Genomic DNA, 15042 nt, shown 5'->3' with positions numbered 1-15042 from the left:
TGAACTCAGTTATTCACACTTATTTAAAGATCCAGATGGGATTACAGCTAACCTACCAAAAAGTAGCCTAAAGATGATTGTCGCACCATAATATATTATCCTATTGTGACATGCCACTAGAAAACCATTTATGACACATTATTACCTGGTTGTGCAGTAGGCCTGTGTGACGTTACAAAGGAAACACTGTCACAGTAACTATGACAATATTAATTTGTGTCATAATCAACATCTTAAATTTCGACCTGGGTCACATAGTGTCAGCTGCATCGCACAGTGTCAGCTTGTTGAAAAATTGATTGTTGGTGGAGCTGCTACTAGTAACAGTCACGGTCTGAGAAGCTGTAACTGTATCTCTGTTGAACAAACAGCAGACGGTGAAGTGCGTACACACGGTACTGGGAAAACAATGACCGTAGGAAAAACTATTTCCAAAGTTAGTGACATATCCCACGATGATGCATCATGCAGGACAGAGGAGACGGTAAGCTTGACACTATTCAGTGTTATTTTTTATCTTTATAGAGATAGTGTATTATGTGATGAAAAATGAGGTTCGTTGAGAGCAGAAATAGGCTGTGAAGTGTTATCATCTTTGCACTCAGGAGGAGTTGGCAGTCATAGGATATTATGACTGTACACTGAAGTTGGATTCAGTCTCTTGGCAAAGAAATACAGTACTGCCCTACCAAGCAAAAAGGCAGTAACTGCTCATAGTGTGGAACTGAGAAAAATGGCTTCAAAGTGTTTTAATTGTGCAGCCAAATTAATTCTAGGGAGATCATTGGAGGTGTAGTGATCGGTTGTCTTACTATGAGTTAATTTTTAATTAATGTTGGCCCTGACCTTTGACATGACCTTTGACCCTTAAACGGCAGTTACTGCCTTCTTTCCTGGCATGATATGTTACAAATTGCAGGGTAATACCAAAGCAAAGAGCAGTATCTGCCATTTTCATTTGTTCGTTTACTATACTTACATTTACATTTACGTCATTTAGCAGACGCTCTTATCCAGAGCGACTTACAAATTACTTCTCCTTTATGCTTTTAATAAAAGAGTAGTGTAATTACTGACAGTGTAACAAAGTTGAAACTGCATCCTTTGTGTGTCTTCCACTAAGAAACCAGTTGCATTTACATGGAGATGTAGGTTCTGCGTCAGTCACATTACATACTGTGTTTTACAAGTAGCCCATGTCTTGTTATAAGAATAAATGTGAAAGCAGCACTGCAATTGTTTGAATTACATTAAATTATTACCTATCTTGTAATATATCATGATGAATTGGAGCATGATAAAAGTATGACATAGGGTAATACTAATTATACAAAAATACCATGAGATTGCAAATTAAATTATTTGTATTTGTATTTTATTTTATGACACTTACATAGATCATTTTGAAGAAATAACAGCTTTATGAATGAATTTTAAACATATTTACATGTTCATATTCATAAGAGGCCACAAATGACAGTTAGCTAAAATGCTGAATGGTTACATTTCATTTTTTAAGTATGATTTTCATTTCATTTTTAAGTAAACCTTCTTCAGTGCTCTTCCATATCACTCCTCATCCTCAGCAATGCTGTTCACAGCCAACGCATTCCAGAAGTGCCTTCGATTTGCAGGCATCATAGGACATAGCTGAGTGGCACAGCGTTCTAAGGCACTGTATCTCAGTGCTCGAGGCGGTACTACAGACCCCCTGGTTCGATTCCAGACTGTATCACAACCGGCCGTGATTGGGAGTCCCATAGGGCAGCGCACAATTGGACCGGGTTTGGCCGGTGTAGGCCATCATTGTAAATAACAATTTGTTCTTAACTGACTTGCCTAGTTAAATAAAAAATAAACAACACTTATAGCCCTATTGCATGGACGGACATTGACGGGAATAAAACCTAGTATTGACGTGGTTGTACCCTCACATGGCAACTTTGATCCCGATAGATACTATACGCCACCGGTGAAGGATACAATTTTGGATTTTAACTTTCCTGACCGGGACAGTCACTCAATACTGGAACATAAAAGAAAACCAGAAACCCTGGACATGTTCGTAGATATATTATTAATGAGGTAGCAATGCTGTGTGTGTGCTCAACCGGAAAACGAGCATGCGTGGCTTTTGACAATTCAGTATGGGGTGCTCCTCTGACTGACTGTCAGCTGGCTAGAGATCTTGTGTGTGGTGTAACGTTACTGATTCAAATAACCCATGGAATGTCAGAATACATTTATAGGGGATTACAATCATTATAAATGAGCAATTATAAATTGCTGATTGCCTCTTGTGGGAGCAGGTAGCACAAATCTATTGCTTTATGCTAATGCTAGCTAGGTAGGTTTTTACATTTTGGTCTGTTCTAGCTAGGTGGCTGTCACTGGCTAGAAATCGTGTGTGTGGTGTACTGATTCAAAGAAACCATTAGATGAAATGTCAGAATATAATTCATTATAGGGCTAATAGATTGAAATTAGTATCAATTGCAAATCTCCTCTTATGGGAGGCGGTTGCATTGTTAGTCTATGCTCGCTAGCTAGTTAGCTAGCTAATTAATTATGTTCTCAGATCTAGTTGGCTAGCTAGTTCTTACCAGTGTCTGCGTGTCGGCGTTTGAGAGCAAGTTCAACCATCATTTCTTCCCGGGAATGCTGTGCTATGATGTTGTGTCGATAGATTAGCACTGTATGTGTGTGTAGCTGTCAGTCAGTGTCATACAGGTTCGATTGTATCACTTTTGGAATAAAATGATATGATACCAAGGTAAAAGGCAGTAACTGCAGCCAAGGGCAGGTTAAAACCAAGCTAAAAGACAGTAAATTCAGTGACAGGCAGTAAGTTCAGTTACTGCCATTTACCTAGGTTTCACAGTAACTTTTTGCAGTTACTGCTAATATGACCCCCATTTTCTCCAAAACACAATACGATAGAGGCAGGATACTTGTCCACATGTTTAAGCATGTATTTAATGTTGCAAAATGACATTAACTCATTTTGACATTAACTCATTTTCAACCAAATGGGCAGTTACTGCCTTTTTGCTTGGTAGGGCAGAGTAGCTATAGGTATTCACTAAAATGCAGAAATAAATTAAGTCGGTATTATTTTGTCACATATACCTCAAAATACAGTCCATCTACAAGCCTTTCTACTGTTTGGTCTTTCTTGAATTTACAGGGCACTGAGAAAGGGGACCAGTGTGACAGAGGCGGCTGGTGGATGGGTACTTTGAAAGTAGGTATTTTCAGTGAGGAGAAAACAACAACAGTTGGTTTCAGTCAAGCATCTTCACACAGTTCTACTATTAAGATTATGGAATTATGTAGAATTTATGTAATATTAAAAGATGAGATTAAACTCTCTATCCAGTGCATTTAAAGATGATGCTGTCCAAAAATGCCTTCTCAATCTCCTTTTCCCGTATATTCGGGAAATCATGTTTTTTCAAAACATTTTTTTGTCTACATCTCCTTTTCCTTTCATTCGCATCCATCCAGGATACACCCATCCCTGGGAGTTACCACATCCGGGACTTCATTGAGGAGGCTGGCCTGAACCCGGTCCGTATGACGTATGGCTTTAAGGGTACGGGGAGAGACACCAAGATGCAGATGCGTAAGGGGGACTTGCTGCTGCCGGGAGCCTATGGCTTCACTGACTCCACCCAGGAGGCCCTCCATCGCCAGGCCTCCTACTCCTTTAAGAACTGCCCCCGCCCAAAAAACTACACCCTGGGCATCCGCGACAAGGTGGGGAGAGGATGGCAAGGGGACCAGAGGAGGGGGACTAGGGGAGAGGGTGTGGGGGAGAGGAGATGTGGAGGCGCGGAGAAGGGGGTGTTATCTCAGTCATGTATCTTCTAATAATGCCGTTTTATTTGACATTATAACCTGAACGTTTTATATTGTCCATCTTTGTCCAGGAAATAGACCTTTCACCATGCCACTACAATGTGACTGAGAAACCAGTGCCCAAGATACCCTGCAAGTAAGCACTTGTCCTGCACAATCTATCATTATCATTTTTACACTGCCAAATCATCCTTTGAATCACAGCAAGCAGACTGCCTCTGATTCATCTCTTTGATAGATGAATCATCCCCTTTATATATTTTTCCTGTGCAAACAACAACCTGATCTCTCCTTTCCAGTATCACACAACAGGTCTGGCCTCTCTCTCTCTCTCTCTCTCCTGTCTGCCCTCTTCTCTACAGCACCTATTCACCTCTCTAACCAGCCTCTCTCTCTTCTCTCCTTGCAGACACGTGATGTTTCGTTCGGCAGTGCAGCGTGCCAGCTTTCTGCCTGTGAGTATCTAGTCTCCACTAGCTATGACTAATGCCCTTACGTTGCCAACAAAGGCTGCATGCGTGTTTCAGTTGGTTTGGTTATGACACCCATAACAGAGTCTGTTCGAGACCTACAGTATGTTATGGAGGTTACGGTATTTATCTCTGACCGCATTTGATGCCTATTATGGCACTGTGTTGATTGATGATTCAAGTTCGGTTGCACTGTGTGTGCTGCAGTGTGTGCTGCAGCAAGTGCATCCGCACTTGATGGATATTTGAGCAGTGTTGGCAGCTCTCTCGCGTTAACAGAGAAGGAAATGTGTTAGGAAATCTCAAGGGTGTCATTACTATGTAGTAGGGAGCTTTTTTCACCGCTAGTGGTGTGTCAGGGCTAGTCCAAAGCAAGTTTATTGTCAAAGGTTAAACAGTTCAACAAATCTTGTGGCATTCATATTTGTAGCCACAGCCATTCAGACAGCTGTCTGCTTGATGAATTGAAGCAGGTTCGCCATATATCAGGGGATCAAGGGTCACACAATGTTTTACACTGAGAATAGTCAGCCAGATAGTCCCTATCAAACTCATTGAAATGGGCAACAGAGGATTTTTATTGGATTTCTCTTTGCAGGCTCAGAATGTGAAATTGATTTTCACATATAAATATCCCCAGGGTTTAAGGCATTGCAAACCCAACAAAGAGGGGGATTGCTTTTTTATTATGATTTGACTTAATCCTCGGGCCAAAATGTGCCCCATATTTGTTTGTGTGCACTGTGCAGTGTCTGTGCAGATGCAACTCAGAACAAACTATTTTTGGAGCCTACATTTCCTCAATAGCCTATCTGGGATTATCTAAATAAAATCTGTATTGTTTGGCCATGGCCTCTGATAAAGTTTTGTGGTCGAAGAGAACAGCTTGGGGTATCTGCACTATGCACACGTGGTGTATCTATGGAAATAGAGGTGTCGAGGACCTTCGCTGCGGCATGGCGTTCTGACACCCATAATTAATGAAAGGTCAAAGGTTCAGCAGACATTTGCGGCATGGGCCAGTTATCTGTGCCACACCGGGAGAATGTGGCGCTCGCTCTGACAGCAGCAAAAAGTAGGCCAGGCGCCTTGCACAGAGGCAGATCATCAGGACAGCTCATCACGGGTAGGCGAGTGTGCTTCGGTCCCCCATGTCCTTTCTAAAAAGCTCCTGTGAAATACACCTTCATTAACACCTTCACCGGCAGGTGGGGGGGGATCAAGTGAATTTGCCCAGCGCAATCAAATGGCAAATAATGATAGCTATAGCTAGCTAGTCTGAGCATCTCTGCTCAGGGACAGAGAAAGGCTTCTTTTCTAAGCTCTTTTGAGCTCTTCTATTATTTTCTTCCCTCATTCTTTGTGCTATGAATCACCCTATCAGGAGGGCAAGGGATGGATGGATTACTGGCTCAGCTTGGTCAGAGACATAGTTGTTTTATGTCAGGAACGGGAAGGGCTAGGATAGGCTGTGTGCTATTTCCTGCTTGTGGCCAACTGTGTGTGTTAGTGGGCAGCAGGGGAAAATGATAGCTGGAAGCCATTGAAAGAAAATAGTTTGCCTGGGGTAATCAATATACTAAATTATATATGCCGTGGTTCAAGTATAAATAGCCATACAATATGAACTGCCTCAATGATCCAACTTCCAACTTTTGGCCTTGAATGCTTATACAATTGTGATTCGTGCCAGTAAATAATCTTCAAGACAACCATTTAACCTTGGTCCCTCTGAGCAGTTTTCTTTGCCTGTGTGAGTGAGTTAGCCTATTGTAAATAATGAATCAAATGGTTTGTGTTCAGAGAGAGGGCCCTGCTCCTGGACATTACAACATGAGGACCGGCCCGACCAAAGGAGTCACGTCCTGTTTCAGATCCACTGTGCCCCGTCTTCACAGTGTGCGCTCGGTGAGTGATGCACGCACGCACACACACACACACACACACCAGGGTTGGGGTCAATTCTGAATTGCGTTGCAAATTGCTCTTTAATTCCAATTCCATTCTTGAATTTGAATTGGCCACAGTCCACAGGAAGCAGAATTTGAATTGAATTAAAGGAAGTAGAATTGAATTAAATGACATTCAAATGGCTATGTTTATTCTACACACTGATAATGCCCTTTTCGTGTAAAAGCTGTTTGAAAAGACCCCCTGAAATTTCAGCCTGTTTTGGTGGGATGGAGTTTTGGCCTGCCTGGTGACCTCACCAGGTGGTAAATTAGTTAATAGACCAATAAGAAAGAGAGTTCCAAACAGCTAGTTTGCGGTTTCCCCTCCCCACTCAGACCACTCCCAGACAGTCCTAGCCACATTTTGCTTGAGAAATTGCTATTTTCTAAGAAGCTATTTTTGTTTCTTTTATCATTTTAATTGAAAACAGTCACAGTAAGGTACTTAATTGTTACCAAGAAATGATTTGATATTGAGATAAGATATCTGAATAATTGTATTTCCCAGAATGCATTAGATCAAACACTATAGTATGGAACGGACAAAGAAAAATACTGTTTGACATCTGAGTTATAATCAAACTAATATTTGAAATGGTATGTGTATTCTTTGCATTAATAAGTGGCATATCCTTTAGATAAAATATTTGTTAAATGAATGAGACTTTCATGTTTCATGTCTCATTTGAATTGCTTTGAATTAAATTCTACTTCCTTCAATTCAAATTCTGCTTCTTGTGGGCTGTGGCCGATGAAAACAATTCTGAAATTCTGAATTGACCCCAACCCTGACACGCGCGCACGCACACACACACACACACACACATGCAATTCAGAAATGGTTGGGGTCATTTCTGAATTGCATTGGAAATTCCTCTTTAATTCCAATTCCATTCTTGAATTTGAATTGGCCACACCCCACAGGAAGCAGAATTAGAATTACATTTGAATTAAAGGAAGTAGAATTTAATTAAATTACATTCAAATGGCTTATTTATTCTACACATCACCACACACACACAACCATTGAGAGTAGTCGCACTCTCCTAAACATCGTGTCACTTCAGATGGTTAATTGAGCCCCTTTTTTTACAGAAACCGTAATATTTAGAGCTTGTTATGGCATGCTATTCTCTCTCCCACAGTAATGATACGTGAAGACCTAGCTAGCTGTGCTTTTTTTTAGTGAGTGTGTGTTGCTCTTGTTTTTAGTGAGTGTGTGTTGGTCTTGTTTGGCAGAGGACACCAGGACCGGGGACCTATGAGCCGTCCTGGCAGATGGGTCACCGTCTGGGGACCGAGGCCAACATGAGCAGGGCCCACGGTCTCTTCTTCCGCAATGTCTTCTAGATCGTCCAACAGTGTCATCCAGCCATCCCTTATTATTCAACCATGACTCCCAAGTTCCTCCGCAGCTACTGTCTGATAGAATGCATGTGACACTGGGTGATCATGTTGTTTATTTTCCCTCCGAGTAAAGAAAAACCCTGATTTCGTTGACAAATGCACTTGACTTCATTTATTCACAAACGCATCTCTATTCCCAGACACGTAGGCCTACCATTATCAAATACATTTGTTTTGCTTAAGTCCATTTTAGAGACACTAACCAGGGAAACCAAACTATATTAATCTGCATTGCAACGCTGGTTGACTAAGGGCTGGATTCAATCCGTAGAAGACCAGCGTTATAGCGGGATCGAAATTTAAAGCCAATGTTTTCACGGAGACTGCATTAATGTTAAACGATGCATATCTCGGCTCTATTGATTTTTTTTTTTTTATGTCAACCACGCTACAGGGCTGATCTTCGGCCCTACGGATTGAATCCAGCCCTTAGTACTGCCTACCGCCGTTTCTCTCTCTCTCTACTGGTAGCCTGTCTGGCAGGCTGTTGTGCCTTCACACTCTCTGCTGTGCTATGCACTCATGAGTGATGGGGGAAATGCAGTTCAGTCATCCATCAAATGCACATGGCTTAGTGTGGCATGCTGCACATTCAACATTAGGGGAGCAGCCAGTGTCACACAATAAAAGGGCTATTCTTATCACTACCTAACCTTACTGTCAATGAGAAAAACAAACACGGGATAATGTTGGACTCTGACATAGACCATAGCCTTGATAGGAATCAGGCCTGTGGAGAGTAGGCCAAATAGTTGTGGGGATTTATACAATAGATCGTTTCGGTCCTGGATGCTCTGATTGGCTGAAACCACATTACATTCTCATTAGATGGTGGGAATAAACAGAGAGAAAATACTCCTCTCTGTGCAGCTATGAGAGAAAAGAACAGGGAGTACTTGTTCTTGACATCTTTTGAGACATCACTCTATGCATCTCAGTAGTTCCATTCTCTGTATAGATATCAGTTCACAATGTCTGCATTCTCGCAATGATCCCAAATATATCCATAATGTCATCTTAGCACATCAGTTTAAACCTTCCAACACTTCATGTCCTTGTCTTCAGCTAGCGAAACATACGAGTGGCTCAAGTGTTTCAAGAGCAGGGCTCTTATTAACGTTGTCATGATAAGGGGACTAAGGCTGACAGAAAGACATGCCTATTTACATGGGCTATAATCCTGTTCCTGTAAGTGGGTAAATCCATTTGAATTCAATCGCTATTTGACAGCATCCCTTTTTATTTAAACAAAACTTTCCTTACATGTTTGCCCATGGAAGAAGTGGTCAGAAAGTGACTTTTTGGACCTGAATGACAAAACATTCAGGAGATAAAGGTGCTCAAAGTTGACCCATTCTGCATACCCCACCATACCATGGGACATCCATGTCTTCATCACTGGAAAATATAAACAGTTGAGTTTTATATCATTTATAAGCTTACAAACATTTGTATAGGATGCATCATTGCTGTAGGGTCTAGGCTGTGGTCAGGGGGGCACTATAGCCAGCCACTGGTAGCCTAGTGGTTAGAGAAGCGGGATCATCCTAAATACCATCGCCTTTGCGCAAGGCACTAAACCCCCTACAATTGCTCCAGGGGCGCTGCACTGCGGATTACCTATTGCTTCCAGTCCCTTGGGGTGTGTGTGTCTCAGGGGGTTGGCATATGATCATAAAGAAACATTTACGTTCTCTGCAAGTTAATGAACAATAAGTACATCTTATAATCCCTCATGGTCATCATACCAACACTCTGATCTGTAACATATGCCCCATAGTGAAGACTTAGCACGACCCTTCTTTTAGGTCCTGAGTCAATGAAAGACATGGGTTAGGCTGACCACAATCTCTAGCACCGTTTATGCCTGGTTCTAACATGCGTCCCGTGTCCTGATCTTGTCCACATTCCGATTGTGCCCTCATTTTCAAACGTGTCTCTTACATCATCCATCCACTGTGTCTGCATTGTGACCAGATTTCCTGGTCCCTCCCCGTATACACATTATTTTACAGATATTCTTACAAAATAATATTGAGTTACTTATTTTACGAAACATTGATGCCATAAATCAATGGTGCCACCTGTCAATGATTTTAGAAGGCAATATAATTATGATTTTGAATGGTTTCACTGTCCAGATCCGTCTACACATCCAGACACGATGGGTCTCCGACTACCTCTGGAGGGGATCAGGGAGATCTAATCACAATCAGAACAAATGTGTCTTTTGATTGTCTACACCCGTCTAAAAATGTAGGCACAATCAGAATGTGGACAACATCAGGACAAAGGACGCATGTTAGAACCAGGTATTAATGGGGCTAGTCAGAAAAGGATAACATACGATTGAACCAGGATCAACCTTCTCTCCAAAAAAGTAGAATAAATTACTCTCAGAGAAGGTAAAGCATGCACCTAGGCCACATTCTATTATCGAAAAGCAAAGGAAAAGAGATAAGCTTGTTCAATTGATCACCTCCTTCTAAACTCCATGTAAAATCCTCTTCAGGATGGAGGCAGTTGGGTTGGCTGCAGCCAAGGTTTATTGCGGGATTAAGTCACTCACTTTCATTAGAAACCATCTGGTGTCAACAAGGACAACTAGGGAGAACTGGCAACCCAAACATGGCCTTCTGATTTCTGGAATAGCTCAATTAATTCAGGAGAATATTGGGAAGGCACCATGCCATGATAGTGGATGTTTTTAAAGTCCTCCAATTCTTATAATTGGCAGCTTTGAACAGGAAATGACCTGACATCACACCGAGCAGTTCAAAGAAATTGCCGTACTATTTTTGTTTCCTAATGTTTGAGATAAGGACGTCTGTCCTGAATTGGCTTATACTGGATCTGGAGATACAACAAGCATCATCAGTCACTCCACGATCCACATCTCTCTAAAGATGGATGAACCCACGACCCCAAACGAGCAAAAACTACCTTTGTTTACAATGCAATGAACCAAGATGGCCGCCCCCACACAATCTACTTCTGCTTCCTCCCTTCCTTGTATTACATGACCACCTTGAAAAACTCCAGCCCTCTCACGTTGCCCAATGGTAAGACATGAAGACAGAGCTGTCATGGAGTGCTGTTCACTTATGTCCTCTCCGGCAGGGTCACATCCATTCCCATCGCCACCACAGTGTTGACGGCTGGCTAAAGAATTCAGAAGGCAGCATGACACCAAGGCAGGTGACCAGGTATCTCTTTACCATGTAATTGACAGGTGCGATAGGCTGACATTACAGCTCTATTAAATGACATATAAAAGTTTCATAAGGTTGAATAGGCTGCTGTTAGTGAAACAAGGGGTCATTGTTTATCGCGTAATGGCGCTGGCATGATGTTGGGCACATGGACAAGGACCAAGGCTGTTTGAGGGCGATCAGGTGAGTCGGATTGGTGAAATACAACCCGGGGGCAAGGTTGCTGCTGTAACTCATTTACACTAACTGGCTAACCTCATAAACGTTATCAAGGAGGATGAGTTTCAATTGGAAATCTGCCGCTTCAATAGCTGCTGCCTCATGTGTCAACATCGTTTTAGAATGTATTGTTAGGTTGTGGTTCCTTTACTGATCGTTAAAGGGATATAACCATGTAGGTTTATGTGAAAACCCACACCAATGACCTAACATAATTGCCCTCCATGGCTGCAACTCTGGTTGCCACACATTACCTATTGATAGCATCCACTCTATTAAAGGTCCAATGTAGTTGTTTTTATCTCAATATCAAATCATTTCTGGGTAACAATGAAGTACCTTACTGTGATTGTTTTAAATTAAAATGGTAAAAAAGAAAAAAAATAGCTTCTTAGCAAAGAGCAGTTTCTCAAGCAATACTTTTGCTAGGACTGTCTGGAAGTGGGGAGGGGAAAATGGAAAACTAGCTGTTATTGGCAGAGAGGTTTGGAACGCTCTTCTTATTGGTCTATTATCTAATTTACCACATGGTGATGTCACCAGGCAGGCCAAAACTCCATCCCACTACAACAGGCTGAATTTTTCTTTTCAAATAGCTCTTACACTAAAAGGGCATTATCATCATTTTTACAATTTCACAGTATTATTCCAACCTCATAGTGTGGAAATCAATATATATATATATATATATACACACATATATATGTATATATATATACATATATATGTATATATATACATATATATACATAATATATACATATATACACATATATATATATACATACATATACATATACATATATATACATATATACATACATATACATATATATAAATATATACATACATACATACATACATACATACATATACATATACATATACATACATATATATACATATACATATACAGCTGTGGAAAAAATTAAGAGACCACTGCACATTTTTCTTAAATCAGCATCTCTACATGTATGACAGCCATTCCATTCCAGTGTCTGTTGAATTCCAACACAGGCACACCTCATTCTACTGAATTAGGTACTGATTAGGTGATCACCTGAACCAAATCTTATTTAACGAGGATAAGTATAAAAACCACTGCTGTGGTCATCACTATCCTCTTGCAATAGGACCAGCTGGATGGCACAAACAGTGCTAATAGTACCTCAAAAGTAATATTAATTTAAAAAAACTATTGACCAAAAGTTTTAAGTGAGGAAAACAAGGGTTCAATTCTGGCTTTACTGGCAGAGGGAAACAGTGAGCGTTAGGTTGCTTCCATCCTTAAAATTTCAAAGACGGCGCTTCATAAGAACAAGGTCAAGCAGCAGACATTGGGGACAACAAAGCTACAGACTAGCAGAGGGCGAAAACGACTCTCTACTGACCGGGATGACCGCCAACTCATTCGAATGTCACTCAACAACCGTAGGATGACATCAAGTGACCTACAAAAAGAATGGACAACGGCAGCTGGGGTGAAGTGCACGGCGAGGACGGTTCAAAACAGGCTCCTAGGGGCAGGGCTGAAGTCGTACAAAGCTAGAAAAAAGCCCTTCATCAATGAGAAGCAAAGAAGAGCCTGGCTGAGGTTTGCAAAAGACCATAAGGATTGGACCATAGAGGACTGGAGTAAGGTCATCTTCTCTGATGAGTCCAAGTTTCAGCTTTGCCCAACACCTGGTCGTCTAATGGTTAGACGGAGACCTGGAGAGGCCTACAAGCCACAGTGTCTCGCACCCACTGTGAAATTTGGTGGAGGATCGGTGATGATCTGGGGGTGCTTCAGCAAGGCTGGAATCGGGCAGATTTGTCTTTGTGAAGGACGTATGAATCAAGCCACGTACAAGGTTGTCCTGGAAGAAAACTTGCTTCCTTTTGCTCTGACATTGTTCCCCAACTCTGAGGATGGGTTTTTCCAGCAGGACACAGACAGGTCAATCAAGGTGTGGACGGAGGACCACCAGATCAAGACCCTGTCATAGCCAGCCCAATCTCCAGACCTGAACCCCATTGAAAATTTCTGGAATGTGATCAAGAGGAAGATGGATGGTCACAAGCCATCAAACAAAGCCGAGCTGCTTGAATTTTTGAGCCAGGAGTTACATAAAGTCACCCAACATTACATGTTACATTTACGTCATTTAGCAGACGCTCTTATCCAGAGCGACTTACAAATTGGTGCATTCACCTTATAGCCAGTGGGATAACCACTTTACAATATGTTTTTTTTTTTTGGGGGGGGGTAGAAGGATTACTTTATCCTATCCCAGGTATTCCTTAAAGAGGTGGGGTTTCAAGTGTCTCCGGAAGGTGGTGAGTGACTCCGCTGTCCTGGCGTCGTGAGGGAGCTTGTTCCACCATTGGGGTGCCAGAGCAGCGAACAGTTTTGACTGGGCTGAGCGGGAACTGTGCTTCCGCAGAGGTAGGGGGGCCAGCAGGCCAGAGGTGGATGAACGCAATGCCCTCGTTTGGGTTTAGGGACTGATCAGAGCCTGAAGGTATGGAGGTGCCGTTCCCCTCACAGCTCCGTAGGCAAGCACCATGGTCTTGTAGCAGATGCGAGCTTCAACTGGAAGCCAGTGGAGTGTGTGGAGGAGCGGGGTGACGTGAGAGAACTTGGGAAGGTTGAACACCAGATGGGCTGCGGCATTCTGGATGAGTTGTAGGGGTTTAATGGTACAGGCAGGGAGCCCAGCCAACAGCGAGTTGCAGTAATCCAGACGGGAGATGATTAGGACCTGTGCTGCTTCCTGTGTAAGGCAGGGTCGTACTCTCCGAATGTTGTAGAGCATGAACCTACAGGATCGGGTCACCGCCTTGATGTTAGCGGAGAACGACAGGGTGTTGTCCAGGGTCACGCCAAGGCTCTTCGCACTCTGGGAGGAGGACACAACCGAGTTGTCAACCGTGATGGCGAGATCATGGAACGGGCAGTCCTTCCCCGGGAGGAAGAGCAGCTCTGTCTTGCCGAGGTTCAGCTTGAGGTGGTGATCCGTCATCCACACTGATATGTCTACCAGACATGCAGAGATGCGATTCGCCACCTGGTTATCAGAAGGGGGAAAGGAGAATGTGAACATCAATGTGAAAGACTGGTGGAGAGCATGCCAAGACGCATGAAAGCTGTGATTGAAAATCAGGGTTATTCCACCAAATATTGATTTCTGAACTCTTCCTAAGTTAAAACATTACTATTGTGTTGTTTAAAAATTAACATGAACTTATTTTCTTTGCATTATTCGAGGTCTGACAACACTGCATCTTTTTTGTTATTTTGACCAGTTGTCATTTTCTGCTAGTAAATGCTCTAAATAACAATATTTATATTTGGAATTTGGGAGAAATGTTGTCAGTAGTTTATAGCATAAAACAAAAATGTTATTTTTACCCCAAAATAGTAAAACCAGAGAAACTGATAATTTTGCAGTGGTCTCTTAATTTTTTACGCAGCTGTATATTTTATATATATATATATATACATACACATATATATATACATACATACATACATATATATATACATACACACATATATATATATACATACATATCTCAAATATAAAATACATTTTGATTTGTTTAATACTTTTTTGGTTACTACATGATTCCAAGTGTTATTTCATAGTTTTGATGTCTTCACTATTATTCTACAATGTAAAAAATAGTAAAAATAAAGAAAAACCCTTGAATGAGTAGGTGAATCCAAACCTTTGACTGGTGGTGTATATATATATATATATACACATATATATAAAAACACAGGAAAATCAAGTTTTTGCCTGTACTGGGCCTTTAACTTCCCTCTGCCCTACAATAACCCCCTGGATTTTGGCAGTCTCATACGATTGCTCCCTTTTTCTCCTGAATACCACCCCACATACAGTACTGTAAAGGGCTAATCATAGAAATAAAATG

The 15042-nt window shown here is 41.7% G+C and overlaps 1 protein-coding gene across 5 annotated transcripts; it reads left to right on the top strand.

Moving 5' to 3' along the window:
* The first annotated feature begins 270 nt into the window (after positions 1 to 270).
* stpg4 (sperm-tail PG-rich repeat containing 4) lies at positions 271 to 7783 on the top strand. 5 transcript variants are annotated; one of them, XM_041866837.2, is made up of 7 exons: positions 271 to 484; positions 3188 to 3244; positions 3508 to 3759; positions 3933 to 3997; positions 4271 to 4316; positions 6135 to 6239; positions 7523 to 7783. In XM_041866837.2, the coding sequence occupies exons 1-7, from the start codon at positions 410 to 412 to the stop codon at positions 7631 to 7633; spliced, it is 711 nt and encodes a 236-aa protein (XP_041722771.2). In that variant the 5' UTR covers positions 271 to 409; the 3' UTR covers positions 7634 to 7783. The 5 variants fall into 5 exon arrangements, with proteins under 5 accessions (XP_041722771.2, XP_045067465.1, XP_045067464.1 ...); XM_045211530.1 differs by lacking the exon at positions 271 to 484 and adding an exon at positions 1825 to 2061; XM_045211529.1 differs by lacking the exon at positions 271 to 484 and adding an exon at positions 1825 to 2085.
* The last annotated feature ends 7259 nt before the right edge of the window (positions 7784 to 15042 follow it).

Source organism: Coregonus clupeaformis, chromosome 37 (genome assembly GCF_020615455.1).
Source record: "Coregonus clupeaformis isolate EN_2021a chromosome 37, ASM2061545v1, whole genome shotgun sequence".
Taxonomy (NCBI): Eukaryota; Metazoa; Chordata; class Actinopteri; order Salmoniformes; family Salmonidae; genus Coregonus; species Coregonus clupeaformis.
This window is presented reverse-complemented; position numbering and strand designations above follow the sequence as displayed.

What these genes read in the sequence shown, in the direction of transcription:
- stpg4 (XM_041866837.2), top strand. Translation starts at nt 410, where the DNA reads ATGACCGTAGGAAAAACTATTTCCAAAGTTAGTGACATATCCCACGAT. An exon ending in CCCTGGGCATCCGCGACAAG is followed by an intron (nt 3,760 to 3,932) that starts GTGGGGAGAGGA and finishes ATCTTTGTCCAG; the next exon opens with GAAATAGACCTTTCACCATG. An exon ending in AGCGTGCCAGCTTTCTGCCT is followed by an intron (nt 4,317 to 6,134) that starts GTGAGTATCTAG and finishes GTTTGTGTTCAG; the next exon opens with AGAGAGGGCCCTGCTCCTGG.